The sequence below is a fragment of the Balaenoptera physalus genome, assembly GCF_965194825.1.
Source record: "Balaenoptera physalus genome assembly, chromosome: 17".
Classification (NCBI taxonomy): domain Eukaryota; kingdom Metazoa; phylum Chordata; class Mammalia; order Artiodactyla; family Balaenopteridae; genus Balaenoptera; species Balaenoptera physalus.
In genome coordinates, this window is record NC_138895.1 from 60,353,091 (window position 1) to 60,370,270 (window position 17,180).

Here is a 17,180-nt window from a genome sequence, read left to right on the forward strand (position 1 = left end):
CTATTCCATTTAACTGGAAAGTAGAACTAATAAGAATACATTTTTATTCACTTTGGTCTTAAAATTTTTTTCCTGGAATCCAAGTTATAATGTTGCCTACAGATGAGGTTATTCTAGAATAAAAGAATAACCATATTAACTTGTTTCTATATCATCTAGTTGCAAATGAATAAATTAAGTTTGTCTTAATCTTGGCCTGTAAACTATGCCTTTTTCCGAAACACAAAACTAGAATATCACTGGTTTAACTAACATTTCATTTATGGCCTAATTGAAACTTTAAATATATGTATGAATTTCCATTTTAAGTTTTACTCCATTTTAACTGGCATTTTAGCAAGTTTTTCTCTGTTAGAATTCTGCAGGATGCAAGTTAAAGAAATGTATTTATTGTATTTCTATTAAATTTTTTAGTGAGTTGATTTATTTTTTGCTATTGTTTACAGGTTCCCTTTAATATATTACTATAGACAATCTTCAAGGCATTTCAAAGTTTCATTAAAATTTGTTGGCAGGTAATTTCTTTGTTTTCTTCTTTTTTTCTTTTCTCTTTTTTTCTCTCTCTGTTTTGTCATACATAACAAAAGTTATGCTCATACTTTTAAAAATCTGATTTTTAAACTTGTTTTCTTACCAGAGAATGTAATATTGAATCCTTCATATGATATTGAAAAATCTGAAATGAAGCGCAACTGAGCCCTGAAATTTCCATAGAGACCAGCATTGATTGTTGAAGGAAGTTCTGAACCAGTCAGGCGTGCCAGTGGTTGGGTAAAACTACCATTCTCTGTGATCAGTAAGTAGTCATGATGGTCTTCCAAATGAAAGGTGTGGAAATTGAACTGCACACCTATTAAGGAAAAGAGGAAAATTAGACTTATAAACTGTATCAGTAAAACACATAGAGTTACCAAACTAACAAAAATCAGGACTCTTCTTATAATTGATTTCTCTGAAAATGAAACGCACTGCTATAAAATATTCTAAATGTATAGTATAATATCTTTCTTTTGTTTGGGGTTTTTTCTGTTTGTTTCCTTTAGCTTCTATACAATAAATCATGTCTTAGAAACTACTTGGAAATAAAATTTTAAAATTAATGCCTAAAAAGAAATCACACAAGTTTTCTAAAAAGTTCAAAGAAAATTTATATCCTTTATTTAAAATAGAAGTGCTTTGGCAAAAGTAACCACTCACTCAACTTCTAATAAGATAGGTTAGTTTGACTACTTTTCTTTGTAGTTTATATAATGGATTCATACAACGTATGCTCTTTTGGGACTGAGTTCTTTTACTCAACATTAAGTGTGTGAGATTCATCTCTACTTTTGTGTGTGGCTGTAAGTTATTTATTTTTAGTGATCCATTTCATTTTGTGAATAAAACACATTGATTTATCTGTTCAAAAGTTGATGGTCATTTAGATAGTTTGCATTTTAGCACCAAATGCAGATGGTGCTGCTATGAGCATTCAAGTATGACTTTTGAAGAACATATGTGTTTATTTCTGTTAGATAGATATCTAGGAGTAGAATTACTGGCTCATGTAAAATAAATATACATGTATATGTATACATTTATATATTTCAGCTTTAATAGATACTACTTTACAAAGTGGCTCAGCCAATTTACATTTCCATCAACAAATCCAATTGCTCTGTATCTTCACCAATACTTGAAAGTTTTTTATTTTTTCATTTGTTCTGTCCTGGTGAGTATGGTATGCCATTGCACTGTGGTCTCATGTGAGTGTTTAATGACATTATCACAAATGCATGTGAAAGGCTAACAATTACACACACACACACACACACACACACCATACTGCATGTAAGATACCAAATGGAATAAAGGATGATACCACATTCATCTTTCTCTTGAAGTGCTTAATAAATTTGCTTACTTGATCTAAAAGAATCACCAAAATCTTCAGTAAACAATCCAAAATCCCAGAGTATGATAAAGTAACATTCTCTAACATTATTCATCAACTTTACAGTTCCAAATGCTGGAGAGTCTTGGAGTCCTCATTGCTTTTTTTTTTTAATTGAAGTATAGTTGATTTACAAAGTTGTGTTAGTTTTAGGTATACAGCAAAGTGATTCAGTGTATCTGAATATATATATTCTTTTTCACATATTTTTCCATTATAGATTATTATAAGATACTGAATATAGCTCCCTGTGCTATACAGTGAGTCCTTGTTGTTTATTTCTTTATATATAGTAGTGTGTATATGTTAATCCCAAACTCCTAATTTACCTCTTGTTTGTTAAAAAAACAAAAAGTGACATAAAATGAGACCAAAACAAATACACCGAAAACGTAAGTAATGATGAGTTATTATTGCATAATGGGTCAGTGATTTCAATTTGGAAAATATTTGAAATGTACAATGATACTATTTTAATTCTTTTTCAAAAGGTAACACTTCTTTTTCTCTCTCTTCACAATGAGCCTTTTTTAGGAGGGGTCCAGAAATTAAGTCAGTCTTTCAAATGTTCTTCAGTATAAATGTGGTAATTGACACTAGACAGATGTAAATGAGAATGAGGTGTCAATGTGGCAAGGAGAAGATGCTTTGCCCTCTAGATTAACTGATATCTAAGTTTATAAAATAATGAATGGAAATTCAGATTAAGTCAATTTGATTTCGATCAGAGACTAAAACTAAGAAAAACTAGGCACGTAATACAAGAACAGATGGAAAAAAAGAAGAAAAAATTCATTATGCATGTTTTTCTTAGAAAAATGTGGTTGTTCTGATATGCACTGAATTAATACTCGGGAAAATTAAAAATTCTGTTAGATAGTGGTGCTAATAAGCCCATTGTCAAGTATTACATACATAGTCTTTCTGAGACACACTTTCTCCATTTGATAAATGGGGTTCTAATGGGGTTGTCTTGAAGTTTAAAGGAGACAATATAGGGGATGACTTGGCACAGTGCTTTCACAGAGGAAGTACTCAGCAATCGTTAGCTATCGTTATTGTTTAATCCTTCAACATGAAAGTAAATTGGTTTCATGTCACTCTGTCCTAGTCAGCTACTTTATAAAAGTAAGCCTCTGTTTATCAGATTACAGTTTAAGCAATAAAATCTGTTTTCACTGAAGCAAAACAATTTAAGACCTTCTGTCGAAGGTCAATTAATCCAAATAAGAATATGATACTAGAACCTACTATATTATAGGCATTATGGAATATAAAAAAATTCGAAGATTGTAAATAACTCATGGTCTATCTGAGGGAAAAAGATACATAAAATAAAAGTTCAAACATTATGCTAAGTGCTATAAAAGTGATTAATGTGAGTCAATATAGGAGCATAGAAATAGAGGTAGTTTGTCAAAGGTATCAGCAGAGGCTTCTGAAGGCAATGACCTTCAAAAGTGAACAGATGTTTGTGGAAGAGCAACCCTGGGATAGACATTTCAGGAAGAAGAAGTGGATAGGCAAAGGCATACAATCTTAATAGGGCAATGGGTGTTGAAGAATAGTGAGAAAAAATCAGTGGGTTTCAACATCAGAGTACCTTCTCATAAAAGTGATAATTCAAGAAGCCTTATTAAGACAATTTTTGTTACAGAAATATACGAAAAAACTTCGGCTTGACATCAAAATATCATGAATATCTAGGTTTTATTTAGTCATGACACTAACTATGACCTTGAGGGGGTGACATATTGACACATGTGTGCGCGTGCATGTGCGCGTCTGTGTTTGCTGGGTGAGAGGTTAAATTATATTACCTTGACAATTTCTCCAAACTTTAAGAGATTATCCTTCACATAAGTTTGGCTACACTTTGGAATAGTTGTACTTCCAAACAATTTTGTTGGCTCTTAAAAGAAAAGTATATAATCTGCATTTCTTGCCATGTAAATACAGATTTAATTAACACTTGCAATTTGTGAAGATGCAAAACCTTAAGTGTTAATTAAACCTCTATTTACATAGCAAGCAGTATGTAGCCCTCCATTTTCTTGTATAATACAGGAAGCTTATTTTAAACTCCATTAATCCACTACACACTGGAATAATAATAACACTGGATGCTTTGGTTAACTTCCAGCAAAGAGTCTTCCATTATGGAGAACAACAAAAACGACAGTTTACAAAGTCTTCTACCTCATTCCTGCTGTACAATACCAGAATACTCATTTTAACAGCATTTTTTTCTCAATTATATTTAATTTCACTAAAATAACAATCCTTATATAATCCTCACTGTCAATAAAAGGATGTATAATTTTAATAAAGGCAAACTTCATTTGTACCTCAAATATTCTAACAGAACTGCAGATATATCTCACATAGTTGAACAGGAGTGTAAAAACACATTGTGTAAAAAACACAATGAATTCAAATGATTAAATAAAGCTTTAATTTTTAAAATTGTAATAACATCTTCTCATTGCTAGGATTTTGTGGAGGGGGGTTATTCTAGATCTTCTATAGTAAAGTTAATAAGTACAATGTAATAGTAAAAACCAATAGGAATAATATAAGAATACAGCTAAAACAAAAACTACTTCTCCAAAGCAGTTTTTATCATGAATAAATTAACTCTTTTTAAAAAGATTAGCATGTAGATTTTTTCAGGTAAATAATTTTCATCCATTTTCATTTTGCTATATTAGAATGCTCATTTTCCCAGTGTCAAGTTTTTGCCTTAACCACTTATATTGCTAATATACTATTTTGGTTGTATTGCATGAATGAACCATACTTAGTACTACAAGGAATTTCATTTATTTGTTCAAAGGACATTTATTAACATCTACCATATGCACAGTGCAATTTTATACTCTCATTCAATTATGTGAGATATAACTGCAGTTCTGACGGAAAATTTGAGACAGATATTTCTAGAATGGTTATAAATTTACACAGGAAATATAGTTATAATAAATAATCATTAACATTTTAAAAACGAGTGTATATAAACATGTACTGTTTGCTTTACAATTGGTTCAGCACTTCAGAGTATCTTCCTATTCCCCTTTGAACTTTTGAAATCAACCCACTGTGCCAGAGACAAAAGCCATCCTGTATGAGATTCTGTTGATATGAAAATTCCAAATAACATTAGTTTAATATATCAAAAGAAAATAAATATCTCATATTACCATTCTGACAAAAACATGAGTATAATACTATAGAAAAGTAAATATAATCCTCTGTTGCAGTTACTCAAATTGAATTTTGTGTTAGCATATTTTAGTACTGATCTGCTTTTGCTCGTGCAAAATGACATTGTAAAGGACAATGAAATAAAAATAGATGCAATGAAAATTCAGAAGATAGCCCATTATCATTGTATGAGGCAAATTACCTTTTCCATGGGTTACATCAACAGTCCATGTACAATTCAGAGAATTTGGATAAAATTCCGGGTAACCAGGTGATAAGATTGTTCCACTAGGCCCTCTAACATCTCCTCCACATAATGCTGAAAATACAAAGAAATGCAGTCATCTGATCAGGCATAGTTAGAGAGGCAGAGGCTGAACAAATCTCTCTTAAAATAAAATGAGTCTGATTATTTTTGCTTAAGTTACTTCCTGGGAATAACAGCAATGTGTAAAGACCTCTTCCAATACTAGGAAATCATTTTGTCCTTTGCAGCAGCACTAGAGAAGAAAAAGATATGTAATAGTATCTGAGAATTAATACTGGCCCCAGGAGAATTTAGCTCAACTTTCCACATTTGCATTTGAAGTACATACTTATCTTACACATTTCTAATTATAAGCAACATTTGCATAAATTGGTTGTAAATTAAACATGAGTAATTAATTCTTTAGCAGTCCCTCTTTTACTAAGCTTTAAGAAAACAAATTGTTAATTATACAACATTATTTATTTTAGATTCCTAAAGGGATATATGTCATTCTTCATAGAATTCTTTTTAAAACAGTGAAGTAAACTGAAATTTTGAAGGCTGCTTCTGCACTTGTACATTTCTCTGGGAAATATCATGAACAAAAAGGGGTTTCTGAGAGGATATTGATTTTTAAGTAAATACTCCAAGATAATAAAAATAAATAAATGTTTATGAACTGAGGTCAAAGAAATTGAAATTTGATTCAATGTTCATTTACTCTAGAATAAATGACAGTTTACAATGCCTTCTACCATCAGTGGTTATGATATGCCAGATAATTTTACCACTATTAAAAATTAAAGGAAAAAAGATATATAGTCAGGTAAGAATGTACATTCTTGTGGAAGCAGAGAAAAGTTGACTCCTTATTCTATTCCACTTGGAGATGTCTACTATCTTGGACATGGGCAACATGGGTAAGGGCAGTAAGAACTGTGAATGCAGCATACAGCCTTATCTGCTCTGATCCTTGCTCAACTTCCCTGGGACACCAGAAAAGTGAGTTTTGGCTTTATTGTCTTCCATGATTTCTTCCAAGTAGCAACGCTGAGAAGGAAGAGTTGAGGCAATCTGGCTGCTATTCTACACTAACCTGACTAGAAATAGTAAGTCTGCAGTTCCTAGAAGTATTTAAGCAGGCTTAGATTTACATAAATATATATGCAATTAAAAATCACTCTTGGGGCTTCCCTGGTGGTGCAGTGGTTAAGAATCCACCTGCCAATGCAGGGGACACGGGTTCGAGCCCTGGTCCGGGAAGATCCCACATGCCGTGGAGCAACTAAGCCTGTGTGCCACAACTACTGAGCCTGAGCTCTAGAGCCCGCGAGCCACAACTACTGAGCCCACGTGCCACAACTACTGAAGCCCCTGCACCTAGAGCCTGTGCTCTGCAACAAAAGAAGCCACCCAGTCAGAAGCCTGTGCACCACAACGAAGAGTAGCCCCGACTCACTGCAACTAGAGAAAGCCCACGCACAGCAACGAAGACCCAACACAGCACCCCCCCCAAAAAAAAAAAAAAAAACAACAACCAAAAAACAAAACACTCTTCCCTTTGCTACTTCTTTTACTTCACCAAGGAATAAAAGAAGGTCTTGACTAGTACCTCACTTGGAGTTGTCTTATAGGCCACCTTCTTGAGACCAAGATAAGGCTATGCTTCCAATTTCATTTATTATTAAGACATTTACAATAATATTCATGGTCTGGAAGCCTAGGCTCCTGTTTAGAGCCTGCACAGACCTTTATTGATGATTATTCTTACTGAAACTTTCAATTTTCGTTCAATTAAAAAAGAAAAAAAGCCTCATTGTGCTTTTGTGATCAAGTTAAGGGCTAGGTATATCATTTCCATTGTATCTTGCTGATAATGGTGGTGCTAAGTTGAACTTTTTTAAATTTTCCTTGTGATTCATTCTGCTTCTTGACAGAGAACTGTTTATTATTTCATTAGATTATTTTTACATACAATAATTTGTTCCTAATACACTATATTTCATTTTATTCTCCATTGTGAGAGTCCGACAAAAAAACCCAACAATACAACATGCTATGAATTTGTTGAGTGAAATGTAGTGAGTGAAAATGCTCTACTGGATTAAAACCTACAATCTCTATTTGAAAGGAGTATGTTTCATATAGCAAGAGTAAAAATCAGTGAACAGAAGCATTAAAATTAAGAGAGTTGAATTATTTAATTAAATTAAACACAAAAAATAACAAAAAAGAGAAATGTGAAGTTTTAGAAAGTACATCAGACATGTGCTCCTGTGCATGCATGTGTGTGTATTTGGTGTGTGTACCAGTTGTAGAGGGAAAGCTCTACTATACATCAACATTCTTTCAAATAAAGCTACTTTTAAAATATCCTTCTTTCTGTACTTAAATAATTTCTTAGAAATTTGCTGTCTGCAAGCTGCACCTACCATATGTGTTGAAGGTGGGCATTAAATGAACATTCTGCAGATAAATGAATAAAGTTCAGTAACCATAACACATTAAAATGTTTAGGAGAAATGGTCAGTAACTCATATTTATTAATGAAAATTTATATTGTTACTTAGATTATAATCAGATGACAAAATATAGAGTGCATTTTTATGACACAGTAGAAGTTTCTGTTATTTGAGAATATTAGTATTGGATAAAGGCCTTGAAAGGAACTGACTCAACTGACAGAATTTCACAGTAAATAATGGGAAAGAATGTGATTAAGTCTCTTTCTCTTCTTTTTTATTTTTTTTTGAAAGATGAAACTGAAAATATGAAAATACTTGTACTTTACTTTGTATGTAATAAAACTTAGGATAAAATTGCAACTACTCACTCGTTTTTAGCAAAAAAAAAGAACACTCATATTGAACTTGCAATGTGACTGGTACTACTCTGAAGACTTTTATTTTTATTAACTCAATTAACCCCATAACAACCTTATGAGAAAAGTACTATAATTATTCACAGTTTACAGATGAGAAAGCAGGCACAGAGGGAACTCAAGCAGTCTAGTTCCAGAGTCCATGACCTTAAGTTGACTCAAATCAAGGGCTGATTTTTTTTTTCCACATTACAAGTTATTTTTTCTACAAAAAAATACTGTAGCGAACTATGATGTCCTTCACATGTTTGACTTTTTGGCATTCTACCTCAAATGATCAATCTATATAAACATTATTAAAAGGTATCATTCATTTACTCAGATTCATTTAATACTTTCATCTTCAAATCACTCTCTCTTTAAGCACCTCAAAGCTAAATGTGTCAATATACTTGTCTATGTTCTTATCTTTAATTGATTTATATTTTATGGATTCTCATTTGTCAATGGCTTTGTGTGTGATTAAAACAATCTGCCATCATCAGCAGCAGCAGCATTTTCATCAACCTAATGAAATCCTTCATCTTTCTAAATGAGATCATTTTACATTGCAAACATTTAGAATAGTATTTGCTTTATATTATTGGCTTTTTGAACAATCACAAAACTTTAGCTACATGTGCATTGATATAATGCACAGTGATAGATGCTAATGCAAGCATGAGTTGTCTTAATTTCTTAATTGGTTAATTTATTACTTCATATTCTCTCAATCTGATGACGCTTGCTTCTCTAAAAAGGTCCCTTCCTGCTAATGCCAAGAAAGTGTAAGAGGAAATCAAAGAACCTATTAGAATCAATCATGAGAGGCCTAAATATTAAGATGAATAAAAAAAGAAGTTTTATAAATGAGATTTTCTTTTCAGGTAGAAAATGGAACTCAAACACATTGTAAAATACATAGTGGTATAGAAACTATTATGAAAAATTTTCCAAGAATATTTTTTAAAGAAATGCTGAGAATTAAGTCAGTTCAACAGAACATATGACCATTCGTATAGTAAACTTCATTAGAATAAGAATATCGAAAAAGGATGCCATGGATCTCCTGTCTTATCCTTTATAACCCCTCTTCTGAAGGAATTCCAATTTATCCCAATAACCTTGCTAGCTGATGCCATATGTCTTTAGGGATACAAACACTTCTGTAACAGACACAATAGGTTTATATGTTCTTGTGAATGGAAGATAGACAAATTATATAACAAATGAATCCTTGAAACACTGCAGAGAATTTAGGGAGCAACAAAATAAACATGAAAAAACGGTTACTTTATGTTAGAGCAAACAGTTGGCAAAGAAAAGCATCTAAAAGGACAAAGATCATAGCACAAAAAAGTCACAACAGTAGCCCAAAATATGAGCTGAGAGTAATTAGATATATTGTATATGCCTCTACCATAATCTTGGCTATTAGCTTTTTTTCTCCCTGATTTTTTCCACATATGGTCACTACCTGGACACATGATAAGAATCAGAGTTTTAAAATAGTGAAGTTTCCTCAAAAGCCAAGCCCTTGAATGTAATTGCCCAAACTCAGAAAATTACACCTTGCACTTGGTAGAGATACATACTTGGCAATTGCTAAGTTGTCTATAACTAGAACAGATTGTTTCTAGACCATTATTGATCAAACCACTTTGAGTATTGCAATGCAGCAAGGAAATAGCTACCTATTACAAATCCCATTATGATTTTTTGTTTGTTTTTAACCTCAAATCTGTTCTTTTCTTATTTCTAGGTCTCCTTACTTGGAACTGTTTACCCTTATCTGAGACTATTTATTACTTGAGTTCTATGCACCATGCAGAATTCTTGGATCCTAAATATCAATCCATGTACTCTTTTGCTATGTTAGTCTATGTACTCAAATCTTTCAATAATATGGAAGAAATAAGGGAAATGATAAAGTTTAAGTACATTCAGTTCAATTTTGGGTTCTGCCATTAATCACTTAGGTGACACAGATAATCATTTAATCTCTTTAGTTCTAAAGTTCCCCCCAAATAAGATGGCTATATTGTTTATCAAACAAAATGGGATAATTTGAGGGGAAAATTATAGTGCCAAGAGAAAGAGTGAAAACAGGGCTTGTCTTAGGCAATTCAGGACATGTGGTCTACCTATCTATTTATCAAATAGGGTAGCTATCTTAATTAACAATGCCTAGTTCCTGAAGGGTAGAATCATACCTGGCATATGACCTCAACTTTACCTGTAGTACTCATAAAAACTTTATGTCCCCAGTACACAGAAAACATCTCTTGGCGTGGCTTCTGATATATATGCTGCCCTTGACACTTGTTGGCCAAAGCAGAATGCTATTCTGGTTTTTCCTGTCTGACCTTCTCTAGAGCCATTCAAATCTCAGTTCTATGAAAAACACTGGAGAGATATTAAAGAGTGAGATCTAATCAAAGTGGCTAGTAAAACATGCTGTTTCGTTCTGTTTTAAATCTAACCTCTTATGTTTAGGAGATGTCTTTTAAAAATGTATGTTATAGGAAAAAGAACAACAAATGGTTCTTGACCTCAAGAATATAATAAGGAAAACAAGAAAATGAGTATAACTACTATCTACTCCACTAGCTCAAGGAGAACACATAATGTTTGTTCATGCTCCACAATATTTCTTTAGTGCCTACACAATACAATTAACAAATATTGATTTAGTGAATCAACAGGTGGCAATAACGTAGCAAAAAGTCCCATAACAAGTAGAGAACTACAGGGTCTAGGAAAAGTTGAGATTCTGCCCAGATGCTTTATCCAAGGAAAGCATAATCAAGTCACTGAGTTGTAAGGTACAACATTATAAACATAATGAGTGCTGCTGTATGCCATACATGGAAGTTGTTAAGAGAGTAAATCCTAAGAGCTCTCATCACAAGGAAAAACTTTGTTTCTATTTCTTTAACTTTGATCTGTATGTGATGGTGGATGTTCACTAAACTTATTGTGATAATCATTTCATGAGGTGTGTAAGTCAACTCATTATTGCTGTACACGTTAAACTTATACAGTGCTATATGTCAATCATATCTCAATGAAATTGGAAGAAAAACATATATAAAAAAGGTTAAGTTGGAGACAAATTAACAAAAAAAAAAAAGATTGACTAGGAGTTTGGTAAAAACAGTGTTGGAAAGGGCTAGGACATTCTAGTGGAAAGGAAAAACACTGATGAAGGCAAAGGGCAGAAAATAAAAATGCAAAATCAAAATAAAGTAAGTATTCCCAATAGGCTGGAAAGAATAGTCTGCTCATTCTTTCACTAAACTCAGATTTATTGAGCACCAACTGTGTGACAGGAACTGAACTATTCTTGGCACTGAGGACATAACAGTGAACAAAGTCCCTGCCATATAGAACTTACATTTTGAAAACAAAAACAAAAGCAGACAACAAATACATAATGTTAGACAGTGGTAAATACTATGATGGAAAATATAAATGGCAAGACAGGGATTACTCTTTTACTCTTTTATGGGGAGTTGTCAGTGATGCGACTTTTAAGTGGAGACTGAGTGAATTTAGGAAGAAGGACATGTGACCATATGAATCCTATTTCAGGAAGAAGGAAAAAATGAGAGGGGGGTTGGAAGGATGGAATGGGAGGAGTGAGGGAAGGGTTCTCAACATTTGAAAAAAGCCAGAGACCTGTGTAGCTGGAGTGCAGTGGCATGAATGAGGGAGAAACTTGTGAGAGATGAGGCATGGGAGGCAGTCAGGGCCCAGATTACTTGGGGGCAGTTAGGTCATGCAAAAGCTTTTGGATTTTGTTCTTCTTGGGATGCTAAGTGCTAGAAGATTCTGGGCAGGGGAGTGCCCTGATCTGCCTTAACTTATAAAATAATTACTCTGGTTGCTTTCTGAAGAGTAGACCTAAGAGATCAAAGGGAAAGTAAAGAGATCCCTCAAGAAATGCACGGTGAAAGATAAGGTATCAAATTTACTAATTAACGTAGAATCTAACTGAATCATTTCTCACTTGAGGTTCAAGATTCAAGGTTTCAATAATGAAACAAGATAAATTTAGTAAGATCATTTTTTTACTCAGAAACCTAAGTATACAAAAATAGAATTGAATTAAAAGTATTTGCCCATATAACAAGTTAGATAAAAAAAAAGAGTCCTATTTTTCAGTCACATATTCCAAGGAGTACAGAATATCCATAAACTATTTAAACAGCTATATGTATTTTTTATACAAAATTCTTAAACATGTGGCATCACTGAGGAAAGAATAACAAATCTATAATTGTACTCTTCATTTTAAAGAATCTTAGTACTTTACTATTGCAGAGAATGTGGGCAGGAGGCAGTGTAATAGTAGACTTGTGCACAGGGTCTGGATCAAGGCTGCCTGAGTTTCAATCCTGATTCTGCCATTAACTAGTGGGGTGACACAGGGCAACGTACTCAATCTCTGTTTGCCTTAATTTTCTCATCTGTTAAGTGGTGATCATAATGGTACTTACCTCATAGAGTTATTTTGATAAAACAAGTTAATATACCTAAAGCACCTATAGCAGTACCAGCACATGGTAAACCCTCATTAAATGTTAGCTATTATTATTATTATCACCACCAACCCTCACTGACTAGTGTGGTTTGTGAATCAATTAACTATGGGCTATGAAGAAACTATAAGAGCTGATGTGTATAAAAGTGAGGCATGCCGTACCTTGAGTATCCAGGCAATCTAGGCCAATGGAGGTTATACTCTTGGATCTGGAAAATCAATTCTGTTTATTCACTTCTCCTCCTTTTAACCCCAGGAAGTTTAGATTAGCTGCCTCTGGGGAAAAAGTTTAAACTGAAGGAAAGCCCTAATCAAATCAGTTTACTAGTTATAAGTAGTTGAGTTCAGTTAATTTTAGAGGCTTTATACAAAGCTCAGACATTCAAAAAATGAATATAATTTAGCCCTTGTCCAGTTATGCTCAGAATGAAATGGGGATACAAAAGAGGAGGACACACGGTTAAGAATTATGAATTTCACGATTAATAATTTGGACCTTCATTCCTAGGAAACAGAGAGCCATTAAGCATTTTTTGACATGGGATAGAGCATGAAATACCCTTAGTGTGAAGAAAGGAGGTTAGATTGAAGTAGTTGGATATTGAATTTAAGGTTGATTGCAGTTGCATTGACAAGAGATGATGAGGGCCTATGTTGCTCCCAGGAAAACTAGATACACTCACTTTTATTATTAATAATATTTAAGCATGCTGGTATACTTGGACATTATTTTTATTCTCCTGCTTCTTCTGATAACATTGCCACCACACCTTTTTACTTCGGTGAATTTACTCATGCCAATCATTTGGCTTCACCAGGACCTGACAAACATACTACCTTTACACCACAATCATTTGTCTCCAACCACAAGGATGGATGGACACATGACCTGGAGAAAGCCAATCATAAAGTGCGCGTCTCCTTTTCTACAGTTAGAGTTTAATTATGGACTGATCAGAGACCTTTCCTGGGATTTTTCTAATTAGAAAAACAAGGAAGAACTCTCATTCTCCTCTGATCCTGGAAATATGAGGTTACATGTTTCCATCTTCATGAGAGTGTATTCTCCACCTCCAATTTCCCGTATGGAAAAAGCCTGGCTGCAGTTAAAGAGAATGATGCCAATAGAGAGAGAAAAGCCAAAATGAAAATGGAGATATCCTTGAAAATGTTTGAATTCATGATTATAATTAGCAATGAGAAGTATGCCACCCATACCTTTTCTAAGTTTGAAACTTTGAACAACAAATTCTGCCTTCATTTTTAAAAATCAGTTAGAGTTGGGTTTCTGTCACTTAAAACCACAAGAATGCTGACTACTACAAATGGTATTGTACCAAATACAGGGAAGAAGTGTTGATGATTCTTTTAAGCCTCGTTATAAAAACAAATTGACCAGGCTTCCCTGGTGGTGCAGTGGTTAAGAATCCACCTGCCAATGCAGGTGACATGGGTTCGAACCCTGGTCCGGGAAGATCCCACATGCCTCAGAGCAACTAAGCCCGTGTGCCACAACTACTGAGCCTGCACTCTAGAGCCCACAAGACACAACTACTGAGCCTATGTGCCACAACTACTGAAGCCCGCGCTTAGAGCCCATGCTCTGCAACAAGAGAAGCCACCATGATGAGAAGCCTGTGCACCTCAACGAAGAGTAGCCGCTGCTCACCGCAACTAGAGAAAGCCCACGTGCAGCAACGAAGACCCAACGCAGTCAAAAATAAATGAATTAAATAAATAAATTAAAAAACAAACAAAGAAGCAAAAAAACAAATTGACCTAAAGCTGTTACAGAAAAATGGTGGCACTGACAGTATGTGAAAATTTAATTATGAAATGACAAACGTAATCTTCCACTTGGCAAAAGAATAAGAATATAAGTTAGGAATAGTGTTATAAATAAAAATTAAAGCCCAGAACTAAATAATGAATAGATTTACATTGTGTGTGTTTTTATAAAGCAAGTGTGCAAGCACTTCCCAATCAAAGGAAAGCAGCTTCTTTCACTGTATTTTCATATGTGTTTTCTGAAAAATGAAGGATTGCTGACTTAGTCTCCACAGAAACAAAGAAGAGGTAAGGACACTGGTATAATATTTTCTATAGCCAGGAACTTGCCACCACAGGGCAGTCTGGTACATTGCCACAGTGCTGCGTAGCTAGGTAAAATTTGGACTAGTACATGTTGCCTTTCAGGCAGGAGGTAAATGTTCTATCTCTTCATTGCATTCATCTGACACCAATATGACACTTTCAATGCTATTTTTTCAAGGACCCGAAGCACACAATGGGCACCTAAAATGGTTACCTCAACACATTTTAAAAATACATATAGCATCCTTAGGCATGGGGTAAGTTTGGCTGATTATCAATATTCATTCTTTTGTTTCTTTATTAATGGTTTGATAACATAAAATTGTCAGACTTCAAGATATTCTTTTAAACATATGAAATATTTATATTTATGTTCAGCCTCACATTTTACAAGATTATGTTGATTTCTTTTTGGTTTATAAATCAGTTTATTTTGCACATTGAATGAATTCTTACCATCACATGTTGGAAGTGGATGACTCCACCAGTGGTTTTTCTCACATAGAAGGGGCTCTTCATGGCTCAGCCTGTATCCTGGGTCACAACTAAATGAAACAGTAGATCCGATGGAGAAATCATGACCATAGCGACGACCATGTACAGGTATGCCAGGGTCCAAGCAAGAATAGGTGTTCACTGTAACACCTGGAAAACAAAGGGAATATGAAAAAGAGTAAGCTTGATGAGAGTCAAATCGCTGAAATTGATTCTCATTCCTTCAAACAATTGTGAGTGGTAATTTTTACAAATAAATTAATGTGCCCATAGCTTTATTTTAAAAACTAGCAGTTTATTTAACAAATTTTTTGACATTTCCTACCCACAAGGACCAAAAAATCAGGCCATTAGTTATATAAAAACTTGATGAAAATGTACACTTATCTATCAAACTTTGTATTATAAATTATATACATATACACACATGTACATTAATAATCATAGCAATAATTAATGTTTGAACTTATTATATTCCAGGTTCAACTCTAAAATGTTTGCAAAATTTGCTTCATTTGGTCATTAAAATAATTCTATGAAATTAGTTTTATCATTAAAACTCCATTTGATTGCTTTCGGAGGCTCTAAATATGTCTTCAGAGATTGGTATCTGTGTCTATGGATTTGTTCTGCATCCATTTATCATTGTCTTGTTTTATGTAATATTTAGATATCCAAGAAACATGATTATGTCTGTATTTCAAGAAATACAATATAATAAACCCCCTTGTGGTTGGGGGACTGTACTAAAACAAAGGAAAGTCTATTCTGTGTTATTTTTATTATTTTAATGTGTTTTATAAACAATAAATAATCTTATCTTATTGGTACAGTTTTTGTAATCTTCCTGTTTTGAGAGGAAGACATAAGGGGTAAAAGTGCCCAAGACAGGAAATAAAATAAAATTCTAGAGTGCAATCACTGGTAGCACTGCAAGAAATCCTTCCCATAAAATTTTGGTTCAACTGGAGAAATCTAGTTTTCTCTTTTAATGGATTCTGTTAAAATAAAAATAGAAATTCACCAAACAAATATATTTTTAATGTTTTAAGTAGTATAATAATTAAAGTTTTACTCTGCTGATTTTGAGGCATGTGAATGGTTCATTTAAAGAAGATAGTTTGGTTCCCTTCAACTTGAGAAACTTATTAAGAAAGTGTCAACAGAAAAAGTGTTTTATTTGTTTTCTTGGTAAGAAAGGGTTTGAGATGTTACTAAGTAAACCAGAAGACTAATTGGAATAAAAATGAAAGAAAATGATCTTTTGTAAACAAATTTAAATTGAAAATCACTGCCTCCTGGCCAGATTTGACCAAAATCAACGTCAGTTGCGCCTCTCATGAACCTCAGCATTTCTTAGCCTCCACTCTGCCATTTAGGCACTGGCCCTCAATAATAACTTGGACTATTTCACCAAGGGCCTGTAAGTGACAAACTTGCTGTCTGTAATAAAGACTCTGCCTTAACTAAACTTGTTAGGCTCCTCCAAGTCCTTCTTATGATTAGGTCTTGGGCTCTGTCCTTGGCCCACTTAGTTCAGTTTTAGCAAGATTCTGAACTAAATCTGTTGGGTCAGTTTATTGAAAATCCCCACACTTTTAATAACACTTTGCATGATGGTTTAACTTAATCCTTAAAATAATCCTGTGTCTGAGAACATGATTACGACCACATACCTTGGTTGAAGTGGGACTGAATGTGATATATCGGGCATAGGATAGAAAAATGGACAAAACAAAAAAGGTGTCTGCCCATTCTAGCATATTGATACAAATTAATTGCTAGTGAAAATTAATTT

At 33.6% G+C, this 17,180-nt stretch overlaps 1 protein-coding gene and 1 long non-coding RNA gene across 3 annotated transcripts in view; one reads left to right on the forward strand and one right to left on the reverse strand.

The window, feature by feature from the left end:
* The window catches only part of CSMD3 (CUB and Sushi multiple domains 3), a 1,197,521-nt gene that overhangs the window by 417,422 nt on the left and 762,919 nt on the right, over positions 1–17,180 (reverse strand). For both annotated transcript variants that reach the window (XM_082433293.1, XM_082433292.1), the window contains 3 exons: positions 15,344–15,532; positions 5,340–5,456; positions 635–850 (listed from right to left, as the gene is read on the reverse strand). In XM_082433293.1, coding sequence (XP_082289419.1) covers positions 635–850; positions 5,340–5,456; positions 15,344–15,532 — 522 coding nt within the window. The remainder of the gene's footprint in view (positions 1–634; positions 851–5,339; positions 5,457–15,343; positions 15,533–17,180) is intronic.
* LOC309646713 overlaps positions 1–17,180 on the forward strand; it is a 728,077-nt gene that overhangs the window by 159,146 nt on the left and 551,751 nt on the right. The gene's annotated exons all lie outside the window — the stretch shown is intronic.